This window comes from Eumetopias jubatus, unplaced genomic scaffold, assembly GCF_037043125.1.
Source record: "Eumetopias jubatus isolate StellerSeaLion01/CBP00866 unplaced genomic scaffold, mEumJub1_p1.0 scaffold_4, whole genome shotgun sequence".
NCBI classification, from domain to species: domain Eukaryota; kingdom Metazoa; phylum Chordata; class Mammalia; order Carnivora; family Otariidae; genus Eumetopias; species Eumetopias jubatus.
This window is the reverse complement of record NW_028274810.1, coordinates 116,918,367-116,936,454: the sequence shown is the minus strand read 5'-3', so window position 1 is coordinate 116,936,454 and position 18,088 is coordinate 116,918,367. Positions and strand designations below refer to the sequence as shown.

At 51.1% G+C, this 18,088-nt stretch overlaps 1 protein-coding gene across 1 annotated transcript in view; it reads left to right on the top strand.

The window, feature by feature from the left end:
• TG (thyroglobulin) overlaps positions 1–18,088 on the top strand; it is a 241,234-nt gene that overhangs the window by 12,796 nt on the left and 210,350 nt on the right. The window contains exons 9-16 of the mRNA XM_088022877.1: positions 2,773–3,867; positions 4,300–4,887; positions 7,528–7,767; positions 10,764–10,901; positions 11,273–11,350; positions 11,918–12,030; positions 14,017–14,119; positions 15,153–15,347. Of these exons, the coding sequence (XP_087879003.1) occupies positions 2,773–3,867; positions 4,300–4,887; positions 7,528–7,767; positions 10,764–10,901; positions 11,273–11,350; positions 11,918–12,030; positions 14,017–14,119; positions 15,153–15,347 (2,550 nt within the window). The remainder of the gene's footprint in view (positions 1–2,772; positions 3,868–4,299; positions 4,888–7,527; positions 7,768–10,763; positions 10,902–11,272; positions 11,351–11,917; positions 12,031–14,016; positions 14,120–15,152; positions 15,348–18,088) is intronic.

The following is an 18,088-nucleotide window of genomic DNA, read 5'->3' as shown; positions in this document are numbered from 1 at the left end:
CGATACAAAAGTAGAAGCGACGGTCTGGGGAGAGGGGTGTGGACATGAGAAATGTCGCAGGACACTCCAGTAAGACTCTATTCCATCTCACCAGTAAGATCCTGAAGGAGTTTAGGGGTGAGGGCAAGGGAGGAACCCAGGAGCTGGATGGATTCTGCAAGATGGCAAACAGTGAAGGAGGTAGGCTGGTCTTTTTATAGCCTCGAAAGAGATCAGTGCTCATGTTCATTCAACAATTCCTGTGAAGTCATTGATGTCTCCAGCTTCACATTGTGAGTGTTCTGCGTGGTGTTTGGTAGTATTCTATCTGCCAACTGTGAGAATGCAGAAGGGGAACATGTTGAAGCTCTGCCTTGAAGGTATCTATGACTACACTGTCGTTCTCCTAAAACCTAGAGAATATTGTGTCCTCCAATTTCCAGGTGGAAATGGAGAACTATGGTTTTCCAAATTAAAACCAGAATGCTATCAAATGCAGGGATCATATATTTTTACTTTCTCTTCTCTGGCGTATCTGTCCTATTTCCATGCAAACGAATGCCACATGGAAGCAATATCTGAATGTTTTTGCCTTGGTAACACTACATAACAAATGAACGGAAGGGATATGCCCTTAATTTGGAAACAGAATAAGCAGAGCAGTGAACTTTATTTCTTCCATACCTTCCTGTAATACCTTCCATTCAAGGCAGCCATGGCCTGGTTGAGGGATGTGTTAGGGGTTCGGATGTTGCCAGTCTGTTTTCTCTCTCTGACGGCATGTTCCAGTTCTTTCTGTTGCCTGGTTACAGAGGGAAATTGGCTGACTTCCTTTTTGGCATCCGTGTGAACTGAAGGGAAAGAATTATTTTAAAAAAGGTGGGGGTGGGTGGGTGGCTGGCTGAAAAGGACCTCTAAGATTTATGATGTGATGGAGAAACATGGAGCTTACTTACTTCTACCTGTGTGATGGAGATGCTTGGAATTTGAATTTAAAGTCTTTTTTCTTAATGTGAGTTCAGTCAACCTAGAATATTCAGATAGAATGACCTGCCCATTCGTGCATGAAGTTGACTGAGCTGATCACTGTTTAATTAATAACTTCAAGGAAAGGTCAAGAAACCTAGAAAAATGTGCTAAGTGTGTTTGCTGCATGGGCATTGTTATATTATAGGGAATAAGGTATTTCCTATAATATAATTCTATATTATATATTACAACATAGGAAAATATTTCTTATTATAGGAAATAATAATAGCATTTAAAGTATCTCTTATCCTCCAAGAGACTATAAACTAGTTAGCCTAGACAAGCCTACCCTCAAGGAGGGATTAGGCAGCCACATGAAGAGCATATAATGAAGCATTAAAGTCCATGAAAAATTCCAACAAGAGAATGCTGGGAAAGAAAAAAAACATTTCATTAAAAACAAATAGGAATTTGTTGGTGTATTAGTTTCCTAGGGCTGCTGTAATAGATTACCACAAACTGGGTGGCTTCAAACAACAGAAATTTATTCCCTCCCAGTCCAGAGGCCAGGAATCTACAATCAAGGTGTTAGCAGGGCTGAGCTCCCTCTGAAGGCTCTAGGGAAGAATCCATCCTTGGCCTGTCCAGTTTCCAGGGCCTGGAGCAACCCTTGGCCTTCTTTTTTTTTAATTTTCTTTTTAAAATTTTATTATGTTATGTTAGTCACCATACATTACATCATTAGTTTTTGATGTAGTGATCCACGATTCTTTGTTTGCGTATAACACCCAGTGCTCCATGCAGAGCGTACCCTCTTTAATACCCATCACTGGGCTAACCCATCCCCCCACCCCCTTCCCCTCTACAACCGTCAGTTTGTTTCTGGGAGTCCATAGTCTCTCATGGTTCATCTCTCCCTCCAATTTCCCCTCCTTCTTTTTTCCCTTCCTTCTAATGTCCTCCATGACTATTCCTTATGTTCCACAAATAAGTGAAACCATATGATAATTGACTTTCTCTGCTTGACTTATTTCACTTAGCATCATCTCCTCCAGTCCCATCCATGTGGATGTAAAAGTTGGGTATTCATCCTTTCTGATGGCTGAGTAATATTCCATTGAATATATGGACCACATCTTCTTGATCCATTCATCTGTTGAAGGGCCTCTCGGCTCTTTCCCCAGTTAGGCTATTGCGGACGTTGGTGCTATGAACATTGGGGTGCATGTGGCCCTTAACCCTTGGCCTTCTTTGGCTTGTAGCTGCATTCTGCCCCCACCTTCACAAGGCCCTTTTTCCTGAGTGTCTGTGTCTTCACATGGCCTTAGGAGGATATCCATCACTGGACTTAGGGCTCACCTGAATCCAGTGTGATCTTATTTCAACTAATTACATCTGCAAAGACCCTACTTCCAAGTGACGTCACGTTCTGAAGTTCTGGGTGGATAGGAATCCTGGGCTGGGGAGACAAGGAGGACACTGTTCAGCCTAGTACATTTGGTGCATGTGTGTGATCAGGTTTTCAGAAAGGGGGCCGGTGCCCATGAGCCTTGCCTTAGAAGGGGGTCACCCTCCAGTGAAAGGTAGGAGAGGGAGTCATGTCAACTGGAACACTCACTTCCCCAAATGGCCGCCACAGATGCTGCTCGGGGGGTGGGGGGAAGAAAAATAAAGAAATAATAGGATAGAGGAGATAGAGGTACAAAATGTCGATGTTCCTCGTTGAAATTGTTGACATCTTACTACCAGAAGGATCTGTGGGGTGGTCTCAGGATTGCTTGCTGACGTTAAAACCATTTCTCCTGTTTGCTCTGTCTTATGCAGCTGAAGATCAATTCTGCACCTCAGAGAGGAGGCAGGCCCTGTCTAGACTACACTTTGGGCCCTCAGGCTACTTCAGCCAGAACAGCTTGTTCTTGGCTCCTGAGGGAAGGCAGGTGTCTCCGAGAGTAGCCAGATTTGCCACCTCCTGCACACCCTTGATCAAGGAGCTCTTTGTGGACTCTGGGATTCTCCACCCAATGGTAGACGGGCAGGATAAACAGTTTTCTGCCTCAGAAACTCTCCTCAGAGAAGCCATTGGAGCGATTTTTCCCTCCCGAGAGCTGGCTCGTCTTGCCCTTCAGTTTACCACCGACCCGAAGCGCCTCCAGCAAAACCTCTTTGGAGGGAAATTTTTGGTGAATGTTGGCCAGTTCAACTTGTCTGGAGCCCTTGGCGCAAAAGGCACATTTAACTTCAGTCAATTTTTCCAGCGGTTTGGTCTCCCAGGCTTCCAGAGTGGAGGGACCTATCTAGCCAAACCCCTCTCCTTGGGATTCGATTCAAATCCTGCCACAGAACCCCCTGAAGCCTCTAAGAAGGGAGCTGCTATGAATAGGCTGATTGTGGGCAGCTTTGGCTTTGAGATCAACTTGCAAGAGAACCAAAATGCCCTGACATTCCTTTCATCTCTCCTGGAGCTTCCAGAATTCCTTCTTTTCTTGCAGCAGGCTCTTTCAGTGCCAGAAGACATAGCAAGGGATCTAGGTGACGTGATGGAAATGGTTCTCAGCTCCCAGGGCTGTGAGCAGACACCCGGCAGCCTTTTCGTCCCACTGTGCTCGGCAGAAGGAAACTACGAGGATGTCCAGTGCTTTGCTGGAGAGTGCTGGTGTGTGGATGCCCGGGGCAAAGAACTTGCTGGCTCCAGGGTTAGAGGTTCACGGCCCAGGTGCCCCACAGAGTGTGAGAAGCAAAGGGCTCTCATGCAAAGCCTCTCAGGCAGCCTGCCCGCTGGGGCCAGCCTGTTTGTCCCTTCTTGTAGCAGCGAGGGGCATTTCCTACCCGTCCAGTGCTTCAACTCAGAGTGCTACTGCGTAGACGCCGAGGGTCAGGCTATTCCTGGAACTCGAAGCGTGCCCGGAGAACCCAAGCAATGTAAGTCTTTTGAGTATCCAATCCACAGATCCTGATTCTCTCTTGGGGCCCTGACACGGTGCATTGCAGAAAAAATGGATTCCGTTGTAGCTTACGTCCCAACTGTTGCAATGGCGAAATTTGCCAGTTCACTTAAAAATTGTCCAGAAAGGGGTTGATACTGTTAACCATTCCCATGAGTGAATAGGGAGACTTGTGTGGCCTCCAGGAGCTCAAAGGTTTCCGTAGAGCTGACAACAGCCCATCGCAACAGTGCCAGTTTGGTGACGGGGAGGCTCTCGGTCTAGGTGTTATTTCCAGATTTACGGTTGATGGGGTTTCTGTGGCTGTGTAAGGTTTTAGACAGGGTTTGGACGGTCCGGGGTTTTCATCTTGGTCTTTTGGGCTCGCGGAACTTGTTCACCTGACACACCTGCTCCTTGTTCCTCGCAGGCCCCACGCCCTGTCAGTTACAGGCCGAGCGAGCCTTCCTTGGGGCAGCGTGGGCCCTGGGCTCTGACTCCAGCATGCTGCCCTCCTTCTCCAGCAGCTACGTCCCACAGTGCAGCCCCAGTGGGCAGTGGAGGCCCATTCAATGCGACGGGCCCCCTGAGCAAGCCTTTGAGTGGTACGAGCAATGGGGGGCCCAGAACAACGGTGGCCAGGAGCGGACCCCTGCCGAGCTGCTAAGGAAGATCATGAGCTATCGAGAAGCAGCTTCTGGAAACTTCCATCTCTTTATTCAAAGTCTGTATGAGGCTGGCCAACAGGGCATCTTCCCAGGGCTGGCGAGATACTCTTCTTTCCAAGATGTCCCACTGGCGGTGATGGAAGGCAACCTGACCCAGCCTGGGGGGAATGTCCTCCTGGAGCCCTACCTCTTCTGGCAGATCCTAAATGGCCAGCTCAGCCGATACCCAGGGCCCTACTCTGACTTTAGCATTCCTTTGGCACACTTGGACCTTCGGAGCTGCTGGTGTGTGAGTGAAGCTGGTCAAGAACTGGAAGGCACGTGGACAGCGCCGGGCAAGGTCCCAGCATGTGAGTTAAGCCATGTGGCGAGCTCCATCTATGTTTTTAAAATAGGGTGTCTGGTAGTGGGGCTATTGGGTGTCAGAGCGGGCATGGAGTTCGGATATGGCCAGGTACATGTCTTCTGTGATTGAGGCACCCAAACGCATTAGTCAACTCTGGCTGCTCTAAGGGAATACCAGAGACTGGGCGGCTTCACCCGCAGACGTTTCTCAGAGTTCTGGAGGGTGCACGTCCAAGATCAAGGTGTCGGCAGATTCCTCTCCCGGGGAGAGCCATCTTCCTGGCTTGTGAAAGACCACCTTCTCGCTGTGGAGAGAAAGAGCTCTGGGCTCTTCATCTTTTTGTAAAGATACTAATCCCATCCAGCGGGCCCCACCCTCCATGACCTCTTCTAAACCTCATCACCTCCCAAAGGTCCCAACTCCAAGTACCATCGCTTTGGGGTTAGGGCTCCAATACATACATTCTTGGGGGGGACATGAACATTCAGACCATAACACCAAGGCTCATAGAAAGGAAGTGATTTCCCTACACCTCTGCAGTAGGTGTTGGCAAAGTTAATGTAGTTCATTTTTAAATGTTCGTATGATTTATGCAATCTGAAGAGAAACCAGAGTGTTCTTATGATTGATTATTTAAACCAAAGCCTCAGATTTGAGCTGGATGTCGTCTGTGTACAAAGCATGATCTTAGGACGGATGAAGGCTATCAAGTGGATATGACCTGGTTCTTGCCTCTCTGTAATCTCCTATAAATTAGGTGCACCATTTGATTAACCAACACACATTATGATTCTACTCACAAGGACAGGCTAGGTGCCCCGGACCTCAGGCAGTGCTCCTGCCTTCAAAGTGTCTTCAATTTATTTGAGGAGTTTAATTATAGGACTGATTGGAGAGCAGCTGAAGAAGGTTGATAAGTTCAGCTCTGTGGCAGGTGGACTTATAGGAAAGCTGTGGTATCTGAGGCATAAGCAGAATGAGGTTGACTCTGTTTGAAATTAAAATGTCTTATTACCAAGTGGCCATGCCGGAAGCTTGAAAGCATAACGACACAGATTCAACACTTATTGTCAAATGAAAACCTCTCTAACCAGCAGTGCTAATAGTACAGGTAATATTATGGCTCTTCAAGGCCAAAGAAATCTCTCAATCCATTCTTTGCAATGTTTAACATTGTCTACACCTTTCCGGATCACGTTAACATCAATCAGACGATTTTGACTTTAGCCAAGGTATAGGCTTTAGCAGCAAGTGGGTTTTAGAATGTTGGGTCATAGGAACAAGCGGTGAGAACAGTAGTACCCTGGGCATATTGAATGCCTGGAGACCCCCTGGCTAGGATTCTCCACTGAAGTGCTGAGTCCCAACAATAGGCTGACCCTCCAAGTGAATGCATCGATATCAGCATGGCTGTCATATAAAAAGTCTCCTTCATTTTTTGAGATTCTTTATACCAACGGTCAGGTCTCCCACAGGAGTACATTCCTATAATTTCAGATGCTTTAACACTGAATTTGGTCCTCTTTGCATCCGATTTTTGAGGCCCGAGTTGATGAGACCAATAGCACATTGCAACTTTTTAAAAAATTTTTTATTATGTTATGTTAGTCCCCATACAGTGCATCATTAGTTTTTGAGGTAGTGATCCATGATTCATTGTTTGCGTATAACACCCAGTGTTCATTACAACACGTGCCCTCCTTAATACACATCAGTTTGCTCGCCTTGGCCTGAGTGCCAGGCAACGCATTTGAATGGGGTTTAGAATCTGCCGGCCTTTCCCGTGAATCCCAAGAGGCGTGGAGAAGATACGCAATATCTTGTTCCCCAGGGGTACGAGATAATCCGCTGGGAAGCAAGTATTAGAGCTTCCACCTGTAGGAAGTGCTTTATCTTTTCCTTCTAAAGTTCTGCTTTTGGTTTTGCGATGAATACTTCTAATAGCTGGAACAGCTGAGCGAACTGTACCTTGTATAGTATAGTCATATGTGTATTCGCTTTACAAAGAAATATGCATGTTTTGGGGGCACACGTTCAAACTCTTTTGTTGATGGGGCATATGATCCAAAGGGTTTGAAGACCAGGGGTTTGGAGCCTCGACCCTCCAGGTGTGGTTCAGCAGCATTACCATCGCTTTGGGGAGTTGTTAGAAATTTGGAATCTTGGATCCCACCTGATGAATTGACACCTGCCTCTCTCCAGGCTCCCCAGGAGGCTCTGATGCCCCCAAAAGCTTGAGAAGGGCTGGCCTAGAGGACACGGTGCTGGTTCTACTAGGGTCTTCAGCCCTGTTTCTAACACCTATTACTCTGTGGCCAGAGTCACATGCCTCAGCTTCTCATCTGTAAGACCGGGATGCTATCTTATTGGGCTGATGTATAGATTAAATTAGATTGTCTGTGTAAATGTGCTTAGTATAACATCTGGTATGGAGTAGACATTAGCTATTGCTCAACTTCTTACATAGCAGGTCCTCTGTAAAAGGTGAGTGAGTGAAATTGTGGAGATGAAACAGAAGGAACATTCCAGGCTGTAAAAAGCGATGGGTGAAGGAAACAGCTGTGACAGACATGTGTGCATATGTATATGCACACGTACCTCAGAGGGAGCGAAGTGTCCAGCCGTGATGTCTTTATTCCCCCAGGTCCTGGCTCTTGTGAGAAGGTGAAGCTTCGTGTCCTGCAGTTCATTAAGGAAACGGAAGAGATTGTCTTGGCTTCCAACAGTTCTTGGTTCCCTCTGGGAGAGAGTTTCCTAGTAGCCAAAGGAATCCAGCTGACCGATGAGGAGCTCTCCCTTCCTCAACTCTCTCCATCCCGGGAGACTTTCTCAGAGAAGTTTCTGAGTGGGGACGATTATGCCATTCGTCTGGCAGCTCAGTCTAGTGAGTGTCATGCACTTCTGGCTTCTTGTTCCAGCTCGTTGGGGAGGCAAGGGCTTGAGTTGTCTGCTCTTCGGTCCTCCTCAGGACTTTGTGGCCCTGGTTTTCCCAGGCTAGTGGGTCCCTGGGAAAGAAAAGACAAAGTGGTTTTGTGTACCAGTCAAAGCTGGCACAATGTGCATCTCTCCGGTATAGTCCCGAATCCGCCAGCACAGCCACTTGGGGGCAGGTCTCCACATCTTGTATTGCAGATGGTGCCCACAGCCTACCGTGTAGCCAAACATTCTTGCTAGAATGTGAGGGGACGGGACCCAGCCCAAAATGCTCATGGTCTGTTCTGAAGCTTCCCTCTACTTCTCTGCGGGGGAAAAGGAGTTCCATGAGATCAGTGCCGCACTCACCATCTGTGATTCTTTTCAAATGCAGAGACTGGGGATCAGTCACCTGCTCAAGTTAACCCAGTGAATAGCTAGCGGAACCTGGATGGTTTGGGCCCCGAGCCTCTGTCCCCTGCCCGGCTGATCCCTGGTGCCCAGAGCCTGGGGCTGTCTCATCCCAGAGCCCCTGCTCTTCCTCCACCACCTGCGGCCAGTTGGGCAGGAGGGTCCGACCCCTCTCCCAGGTCTCTTACTGACCCCACACCAACTGGACAGGGACAAACACTTCCTCTAATGCAGGCATCTCGAGTTCCCCACTCCTTGTCAGATGATCTCAGTGGATTCCCTATCTGGGGTTCTCTGGGCTTGGGTCACACAACAGCAAAGTGGTGCTCCCCTTGACGATATCCATGCCAAGATGAGAGCCCCCCCGACTCCTGCAGGCCAGGGCCTCCCTGCTTCCTCCCTTAGGGATGTCTGCTGCTGCTGCCTGGGATGTCTGGACCCCAGCGAGAATCTCCCAGGCGTCATCTTTGTTTCCTGCCTCGCTGCCATGCCCGTTGTCTCTTTTGGGAGCACAAAGCACCACATCTTGTTCGTCTTTATATCACGGGGCCCAGCACAGTGCATGACTGACACATAGCAGGAGCCTGGGACATGTTGCTAAGCCATCCTTCTTGCTTCTTTTGTCCCCTGTCTCTTTCTCTTCCCTCCCCCCACCCACCTCTTCCCCACACTCAGACACTTCTTGTCTCTGTTCCTCAGAGACATGGGGATTTCTGCTTTTGGCAAGAAACCAGTTGTTTTCCATTTTGTCCCTGGACGACGAGATTTAATGTCATCAGAGGGATCTGTGGGATTGATGCTCCTGAGGTTGTGAGCGCCGGTTAGGGAGGGGACTTGAGAGGAAGGAGAGAAGTATTTCTTGGTGCCATAGAGATTTAGTCATTGAACGGCACAGTGGCATTTTCTTCAGAAGTCAAGTTAAGGAAGTCCCCCTCCACCAAGCAACACGCTCTGACTTTGCGTGCGGAGGTGGTAATGAAAAGAGGAAGGGTCCGTAGAGAAGGACCAGGGGTGCTCATCTTTCTCAAATCCTTCAAGATGAGAGGAGGCGTCTCTAATCTTGCAGAGGAGAGAAAGCTCTTTGTGTGTAGACCCGCAGGGTCTGGGGATTGAGAGCCCAGGACCAAAAGAGACGAAGGATCACCGAGTGTCTTTGGCCAACAACACATGGTCGCAGCGTCCTCAGGCTTAAGGAGGGTGAGAGAGGGACACAGGCATGACCTTGGTGCTCAGGATCTTTTGATATAAATGTCACACTTACCCTAGTGAGTAAGTATTAGAGCCATTTCATCGGTGGGGAAACTGTGGCTCAGAGAGGTTGCTCATGACCGATAAGATCACTCATGATAACCCAGAGGTGCTGGGCCAGGATTCAGGCAGAGGCTAATCAGACTCATGAGTCCTGTCTCACACACCAGGCCAGTTTTTGGGGTCCTGGTCTCCTCGCGGGGTTCTGACCGTGGGCTGCTGGTGTGTCCTTGGGAGCCGCGAACCAGCCCATCTCTGAGAGGAGCAAGTCAGGAGATGTGCTCCAATGTGAGGCGGGCCTCTGCTCGCTGGGCTGCCCCAGATGTGACCCTGTGGCTGTACCTCTTCCCACCCCACGAGCCCTCTCCGAGTGCCAGCAGGAGCGGAGAGGTGGTCGAGGAGGTAGGACTTGAGAAAGGGTCTGGGGGACAGTTCCTGGCTACTTAGGAGGAAGATGATGCTGGGGGCAAATCAGACTGGGGTGGCAGAGCTGTGAGCCGCAGTAACACATACGCTATCTAGTCGGCCCTAGTGGGGAGCGTGGTGGGGGAAGCCAGGCGGGCAGGGACACTGAGCGCCGTCCTCTGACGGTGCCGTCTGAAGGCAGGGTGACCCTCTGTGCATCACATAGCCTGCCCCGCTGAGCCTCGTCCCGCATCTTGGGGTGACAGCGCAGACTGCCTGGGCTATTGTGAAGACCAGATCGGATTTTTGGGGACCAAAGCCTCGGAAGGCGCTAAAGCACTAGATTGAAGGGCCTGGCAGGGAGGGCATGAGGCAGGTTGTCACACACTGACTTCTGGTGTGCAGAACCAGTCCCTCCACTTCCCACCGTGAGCCTGGGTAAGTGGCATCACCTGTGCCTCAGTTTACCACTGTCAGATGGGATGATGTCACCTCTCGTAGAGGGTTGCCGTGAGGATCCCATTGGCTAAAACATATTTAGATCATGCCTGGCACGTAGTAAATGTTACATAAATGTCATCTATGGTTACCACAGTCTCACATGTCGGAGGGCATGCCACTGACCTAATCGGTGCCCTACGAAAGCGATTCCAAGAGGACAGCAGTGATTGCTTCACACCGCTGCCCTACCTTTTTATTTTTAAAGGACAACCTGGCGAGCGCTGATCCGCTTTGAAGGTGTCTCTGCCGTACTTCGGGTGGCAGTGTTTGTCACGTCCATAAGAAGGCCTCCTTATGTTGGCACGAGGGCGTGCGTGGCTGTTGTCAGCCACAGAGCCGGCACTGCCAAGGCCCTTCCAGGTGGGAGGCTCACCTTGCTGCCCCCCTCTCTCCTGACTGCAGCCCTTGACTTCTATCAAAGACGCGGCTTTGTCCTGGGGGATTCCACACGCGCAGCCACCCTTCTGCAGTCTGGTCCCTACATGCCCCAGTGCGATGCATGGGGAGGCTGGGAGCCCGTGCAGTGCCATGCTGGGACCGGTGAGCGGGGATGGGCCCCCCTGGGGTGGGGGGGGTGGAGTGACACCCTCTTTTTCATTGAGAGCAAAGGGCTTTGTGCCTGGATTGGTGAGCTGGACTCTAGGCCCCTCTTTGGCAGCTGATGGCAAATCCCTTAGTATCTCCGGACTTCGGTTTTCCCATCTGTACAATGTGAGTTGTGACCTGCCAGCCCGAAGGTCCAGGGACTCATTGAGGGAGGGAGCAGGGTGTGTGATTGTGGACAGTGGTGGGCAGTGGGGAGTGGATGCAGGCCTTGCTGGTACTGCTGTGAATGTGCAGAAGGAAAGTTGTCTGGGGGCATGTGCGTGGGGGGTGCACTTCCTAAACTTGTGAGCCTGGCTCTTTCCTAGGGTACTGCTGGTGTGTGGATGGGAAGGGAGAGTACGTCCCCGCCTCGCTGACTGCCCGCTCCCCACAGATTCCCCAGTGTAAGTGAAGCCCCAGGAGCCTCCTCCCCAGCCCCTGGTGGTGGGCACTCTAGGCCGGTGGTACAGCTGTTGTTACCCAACCTAGGGATGCTCATGGGTCAGTCCCCGAAGCCTTCAGACCAGTCCCTGAGGGCAGCCAGGCCACATTTTCCCACATCCCCAAGCCTGGAAGACCCTCTTGGCCGAGCCTGATCTGGGCACCTAGCTTCCTAGGTGGAGATAGTCACCGATCATGGAGAAAAAGCCCAGAATCCCCTTCCTCCCACCTGTTCCCAGGACACGTTCATCCACTTCCGTAGTCCGACAGCCTGACAACCATCCCACAGCTGCCCCAGAAGCCAGCCTCCCTCCTGGGGCTTGGACCCATGTCACAAGGCCCACGTGACATCTCAAGGATGATAGCCCCCACCCCGGTCTCTGTCCCTGAACCACGGCCTGCTTCTCCTCTGAGGTTCCAGCTGTCTGTGCAGGGCACCTCCATCTACCCCGATGCAGGACCTGCCTGGGCTACCTGCTCTCCCCAGGCACCCACGGCTGGTCATTTAAGAGTTTCACTCTCTCTCTCAGGCCCCACCACCTGTGAGACATCTCAAGCCAGTGGGCTGCTTTCCAGTTGGAAACAGGCTGCATCCCAGGGAAACCCATCTCCAAAAGACCTGTTCATCCCCACCTGCCTAGAGGTAAGGCTCTGAAGGCCCAGGAGGGTTTGAGGTGGGAGCCAGAACTTTCTCCCATACATTGACGATGCTTTTTCTAGTTTTCAATAAGCCTGTTTTAGTTAAAAACTCACAGGTAGTTCTAGGCCTGGGCTTTCGTCTTCACCCTGGCAGGCCCTGGCTGTGTGACCTCGGGCAATTTACTTACCTTCTCTGTGCTCCAGTTTGCTTTATTTGATCCTAAGATTGGGCCGCATTTTTATCCTACCTAGTGTGAGGATTGTTTTGAGGCCCTAAGGAAATACCTTCCATGAAAACTCTTTGCAAAATAAGCTGCACTTACATGCTTGCTGCTCTGCTTTTCCCAAAGTCATCTTGGCCACATTGCTATGCCCATACCTGTTTCTTAATATAAAGGGAAGGCATTATAATATTACCATTCTCAGATTGCTGGATGATTGCAGGAACTGATGCAAAACCCCCAAAGAAAGGATTCGTGCTGCAGTCTTAACCACTTACTTGCTGAGTGATGGCAGTCTCTGCTCAGCCCCCGGTGGGTTCTGGAAGCCGGATGAAATCAGCCATGTAGAAGTTAGTCAGACTACAAATCACTGAGCAAAATTTCCTTATTATTATTCTTTATTATTGTTGCTGTTGTGCACTGCGGACATGGATTCCAGTTACTCCTGAGTTTACAGAGAAATGAGCCTCTTTAGCTTTTCATCTTGGCAAACGACCCCCTCCTGCTGGAACAGGGTACCAGGTACCAGCGTCAGCCCACAAAGAAGGAGAGGTAGAAGCCACAGCTTGTCAGAGGGAAAAGCGATTCTGAGCAGACTCCGATTAGGTGGCTTCTCAGCCTACCTCCCGTGGAGGCCCCAGCTGCCAGGAACAGGACCCAAGTCTTCCCCTGCCCCAACCAGATGGCTGTGCCTTTGACCCAACTCCCTAGGAGAAGTTCAGTTAATGACTAGAATGTTCTCAATTTTAAGCCTTTATCCTGTAAAATGTTCTCAAACCTTTGCTTGAATTTTACCTGCATAGCTTCCAAGCTATGCAACCAGGGTGTACACCTGACCTCTCTGGGCCTCTCTGTGCAGAAAGGGGACAGTAGGGTCCCTGCCTCCTAGGGACTGAGTGACACTCTGGATGTGGGGGGGATTGGCACAGAGTGGTCCTCATGCTTATGTTCCCTGTGAATGTTGGGTGCTATTACTCTCATTTCTTGCACGTGAACAAGGCACAGCAGGGTATGAAATGAGAGGTGGCCAGCAGAAGCTCAGGGAAGCACTCAGTGACAGCCAGGAAGCTGGGCAGGCGGCTGGTTTTCTGCAGTCCTCCTGCTGGTTCTTACGCTTTTCTGTTCCAGATGTAGGAGACGTGACATTTCCTACCATCAAGAGCTCCTAGAAGGAGTGTGTGCAAGCATCAACCTAGTCCTACCTCCTTTTCCTTTTAGTGGGGAAACTGAGGCCCAGTGGATTGAAGGGCCTCACTCTGTATTCCCCAGCTGGTCCAGGACAGTCTGGGAGAGAAGGACCCAGCCCTATATGGTCTGGATAGCTGCTTTCTACTGATTTCTTTATTCTCTGTTATAGATGTTACAGACTCCCTTTCTCCTAGGGATGCTTGTGGAAAATCATTTCTGGAACTGGGGGGGGGGGGGGCGTTGGGGCAGGATAGTAGCTGGGCTTTGGGGCCGGATGGGTTTAGACCCAGCCCGGCTCTGCTGTTCTCCACCTATGGGATGATGCTCTGATGCTTCCCCTCTCTGAGGCTCAGTTTCCCCCACCCTAAAAGAAGAGAACTGTGGACCTGGCCTCATGGGGTGGTTGTAACCATCAATTCAAAGAACGTTCGTCAAGGGTCTGGAGCAGAATAGCATCTTCCTCTCTTTTTGGAGAAACCATCACCAGTAGTTTTGAAAGGAACATTCCGGATGTCTGCCCGCTGATCTGTGGGCTGCAACAGCATCTCCCCTCGGGTGACGTGCCCTCGGCTTTGTCTCAGACAGGACAGTTTGCCAGGCTGCAAGAGTCGGAGGCCGGCAGCTGGTGTGTGGACCCGGCCTCGGGGGCGGGCATGCCACCCGACACGAACAGCAGCGCCCCATGTGAGTGGTTGCCTCTTCTGTTGCCCTGACCCCTGCTGTGAGCACTGGCTCCCCGTCCCAAGGCTGTGGAAGCCTTTCCCCTCAAGCCTCAGGTTCCTCATCTGTGAAATGGGCACAGTATTCCCTCGCCCCAGTGGGTTCTTTGGCGGGGACTGGGCTGTGCTGTGTAAGCAAGGAGCGCAGACCAGCGCGGTCCCAGCTGGAGGGGCACTGGGGCTTTCTGGGGGGCGCTAGCTGTGCATCGCGGATGCCACACCGGCCCCCGCTGGGTCCCTCGGCCTCCAGCCTGGCCCTGCCGTCTGCTTTCCACGGTGAAGTCACAGTGATGTCCCTCAAGTGCAAAGGTGCTGATGTCCCTCCTCTGCCTCCCCGGGGTCCTCAGGGCCCAGGCACCTCACTGCGGCTCATCGGCCTGGGAGCGTGTGGCTCCAGCACGTTCCTTTGCTTCTCTTCTTTGTCCCGTCCCCTGCTCTCAGGACCCTGGTGTTATAAACTGTAGTCCGACTTTTCAAGAAGGAGGACGCTCTCCCCGCGCCCCCCCCCCCCCGCCCCCCGGGCCTTCACGTGTTCTGGTTCAGCCGCCAGCACTACCTGTGGCCTCCCTGCCTAATTCCCCCTCAGACCACGCATCAGTCCTTCTGGACGTCCTGGAGGCCTCCCTTCCAGAGCCGAGTGCAGTGATTTTGGTGGGCTCCCAGACTACCCTGCACATCGTCCGTGCTCTCCTTATCACTCTCCACTATAATCCCCTTCCGCTCTTGTTAAAGCTCCTTAAAGACCCTACGTTAAAGAGCCTGTGCATGGGTGCGTGCAAGTGTGTGTGTGTGTGTGTGTGTGTGTGGACGGGGGTTACGGATCTGACCGAGGCCCAGTCTTTGCCCTGTCCTAGCCCACACCCCACTGGGAAGACAACCCCAGACCCTGGAGGGCCCAGCAGGTGGGTTTCGGTGGGTGGCGGTGGGTGGCAGTTGGGAGCAGTGGGTGGTGGCAGCTATGTGGGCCAGGGGCCCATTTGGCTTGTCTTTGTGTCTAGGCCCGAGCCTCTGTGAAGCACTCTCGAGTGGGGTCCTGTCCAGGAGAGCCGGCTATACCCCAGTGTGCAGGGCAGAGGACCAAGGATTTTCCCCCGTGCAGTGTGACCCGGCCCAGGGCAGCTGCTGGTGTGTCCTGGAGAGTGGAGAGGAGGTGCCTGGGACCCGTGTGGCCGGGAGCCAGCTAGCCTGTGAGAGTAAGCTGTGACCCCTGGAGGGGTTTCCTGGGCTGGTGCGTAGGGGGCTGCTGCTCATCTCTTCCTTTACTCAGGCTGGGAAGGACTCCCAAGGCACCAGAAGAGTGGGGGCCGGAGGGGAGATGGGGAAGGGCTGGAGGGATGGGCTTGCAGTTGATTCTCATGATGCCAAAACTTGTGTCTACTTCCTAAAAGTGCTCAGCCTTGGAGCTGAGGTCCAGGAGGGTCTGTACAGGGATCCCCAGAGCTGGCAACTCAGCAGCTGGGGTGCTAGCCTGCTGGGGGTTCCAGGTCTCGGTCTCCCCATCCTCGAGTGAGGAAAGGGGCCTGATGGCAGGATCTCAGTGGGGATGGGTCCATCCCGGCTGGGAGGCTTCAGAAATTTGTGGAGGCATTGATTTACGTTTAGTTTTAGTCCAAAAAAATTGTTTTGGTATCAAATATTGAAATATCTATCAGATAACTATATATTAGAATATTAAAACACATGATTACAGATTAAAATATATTACTTGATTCTCAATTACTTCCCTTTTATTTCTCCTACATACTCAAGTCACAGGACATTATGGTCATTTTAAAATTTATATGAGCAAGTAGGTTAGACTCTCTGAATTCCATTTCAGGACAGTAAAGAAGATGCTGCAAAATATTTATTGCAAATTAGGGCATTGAATCTGGTGGGATCGAGAAATACTGTGCTGTGATTCTGATTTCATTGCAGTTGCCTTTCCTTAGCTGCCCATATTGGTTTATTGCTTTATTTTAAAATTTCGTCGTCTGTCAGCAACATTCTGGAGCTAGGGAGACATTTCATTAGGCCTAGTGGGTTATATGTGTAAAAGGAATTGCCGTGGATTTGTAAATGTATCTTTATATTTGGAAGGAGATGGGGAGCCTGCAAAAGCAGGGTGGAAGGAAGAGCTGCTCCCTCTCTTTGTGGGACTCCTTCCCTTTTGTCTCTTCCCTCTCCTGTGGTGTGCCAATGCCTTTCCCCACACGCTTTTCCTCCCGAGCTCTGGATGCTCCTTTGTCCAGGGCCTGGACAAGGCAGGACCCTGTCATGCTCATCTCTGGGGCCCTGAGCAGTTGTCACCAAGCAGGAAACATGGAAGGTGCCCTATGGGTATTTATGGGCGGAACTCCTTGCTGTGACCTTCCCACAGAGGTGCGGTGTCAGCCTTAGTGAGGGTGGAAACGGTCAGCATCCAGCTTCCTCGGCATCTAAGAGTGGCCCTCACTGTCTGGCACCAAGGACATAGACTGATGTGTCTCATCCAAGAACAGGTCTGGGAGCACAGCTCCTATAAGGTTTGGGAAGACTCTATGTGACATGGCCTTGCCGGATTCCAGGATAGGAGCTCCCGTGTGCAGAGATTTACCTGCTAAAAGGTGCTTTTCACATCTCTTAGCTCAGTTTTGCCTCCCAACAATGCGGATAAATAGAACGGTCCCATCTCCCCAGATTACGGAGGGCAAAACTGGGGCTCAGAGACGTTCATGAGCATGTCCAGAGTCACACATCTAGCAAGCAGGACAGCCAGCTTCAATGATAGAGGTTCTTCCTCCTGGTGTATCTGCAGAGCGTGGAGGAGAAAACCAGATGTGGGGGCCAGGCAGACTTGAATGTCAACTCTTCCACTCCCTTGCTGGGTGACCTTGGGCTGGTCCCTTAACCTCTCTGGACCTCAGTTTCCCAGTCTGTGAAATGGAGAGGGAACACTGTAGCAATTTCTCGAGTGGTTGTTAAGATTCATTCAAATAGCCTCTGTCAACTTCTCAGCGTGGTGGCTCAGAGCACTGCCTTGGGAGCCATGCCTGGCTCCTCCTGGCTGTCCTGAGACTTAGAGCAGAAAGGTTAACCTCCCCATGCTTCACTGTCCTCACCTGTGGGGTGAGGGTGACAACAGTTCTCCCGCACAGAGTTGCTTCGAAGATAAAATCAGTTCAGGGGAAGCACGCAGGAGAGCCCCAGCCCACAGTCACCGAGCTGTGTGTCCCTGGGCTGGTCACTTAGCTCCTCTGAGTCTCCATTTCCCCCATCGCTGAGATGACTTCTGCCTGAGTCAGGATAGAGGCGGGCCCTCGGAGATATCTGTGGGCCATTATAACCGTCAGTGTGAGGGCTCCGAAGAGGATATGCTGGTGGCCAGGGAGCACAGAGGAGAGGACAGTGGGGGGCCAGGGGGGTGCGTTCCCATCTCTGAGGAGCAGCTGGTAGGGGGAAGCGTAGCCCTTGTCTGCCAGGGTAGCAGTTAGATTCAAAGCACCTGTGCCCAAGCGTTGGCTCTGTCCCTCTGAATCTCCAAAATTCAGTTTCTTCATCTGTAAAGGGAGGATGATGATGTCAGGGCTGCCTACTTCATGGGCTTATTTTGAGTAAGGTGCACTTAAATGCTGATCATGACGGAGTTTCACAAACTCGAAAATTCGTGGTAACTGTCAGATATGATGGTCATAGGAAGCTTACCCTTGTAGGGTGCCAGATGCTCCTTCTTTGTTCTGAAAGGGTTAGTTCACATCCTAAAATTTCCAGCTCAGGCAGTAACGTAGTCTTTGTGCTGTTATTCATAATAACGACCAACATTAATGACTTTATTATGTGCCAGTAACTCCTCCAAGCTCTTTGCATGCCTTTATTCATTTTGATGCCCATCATCCTTAGGAGGTAGGCATCATTGCTCTCATCGCCGTTTAAAGGGGGAGGAAACTGAATCACAGGGAAGTTAGTTAACATGCTT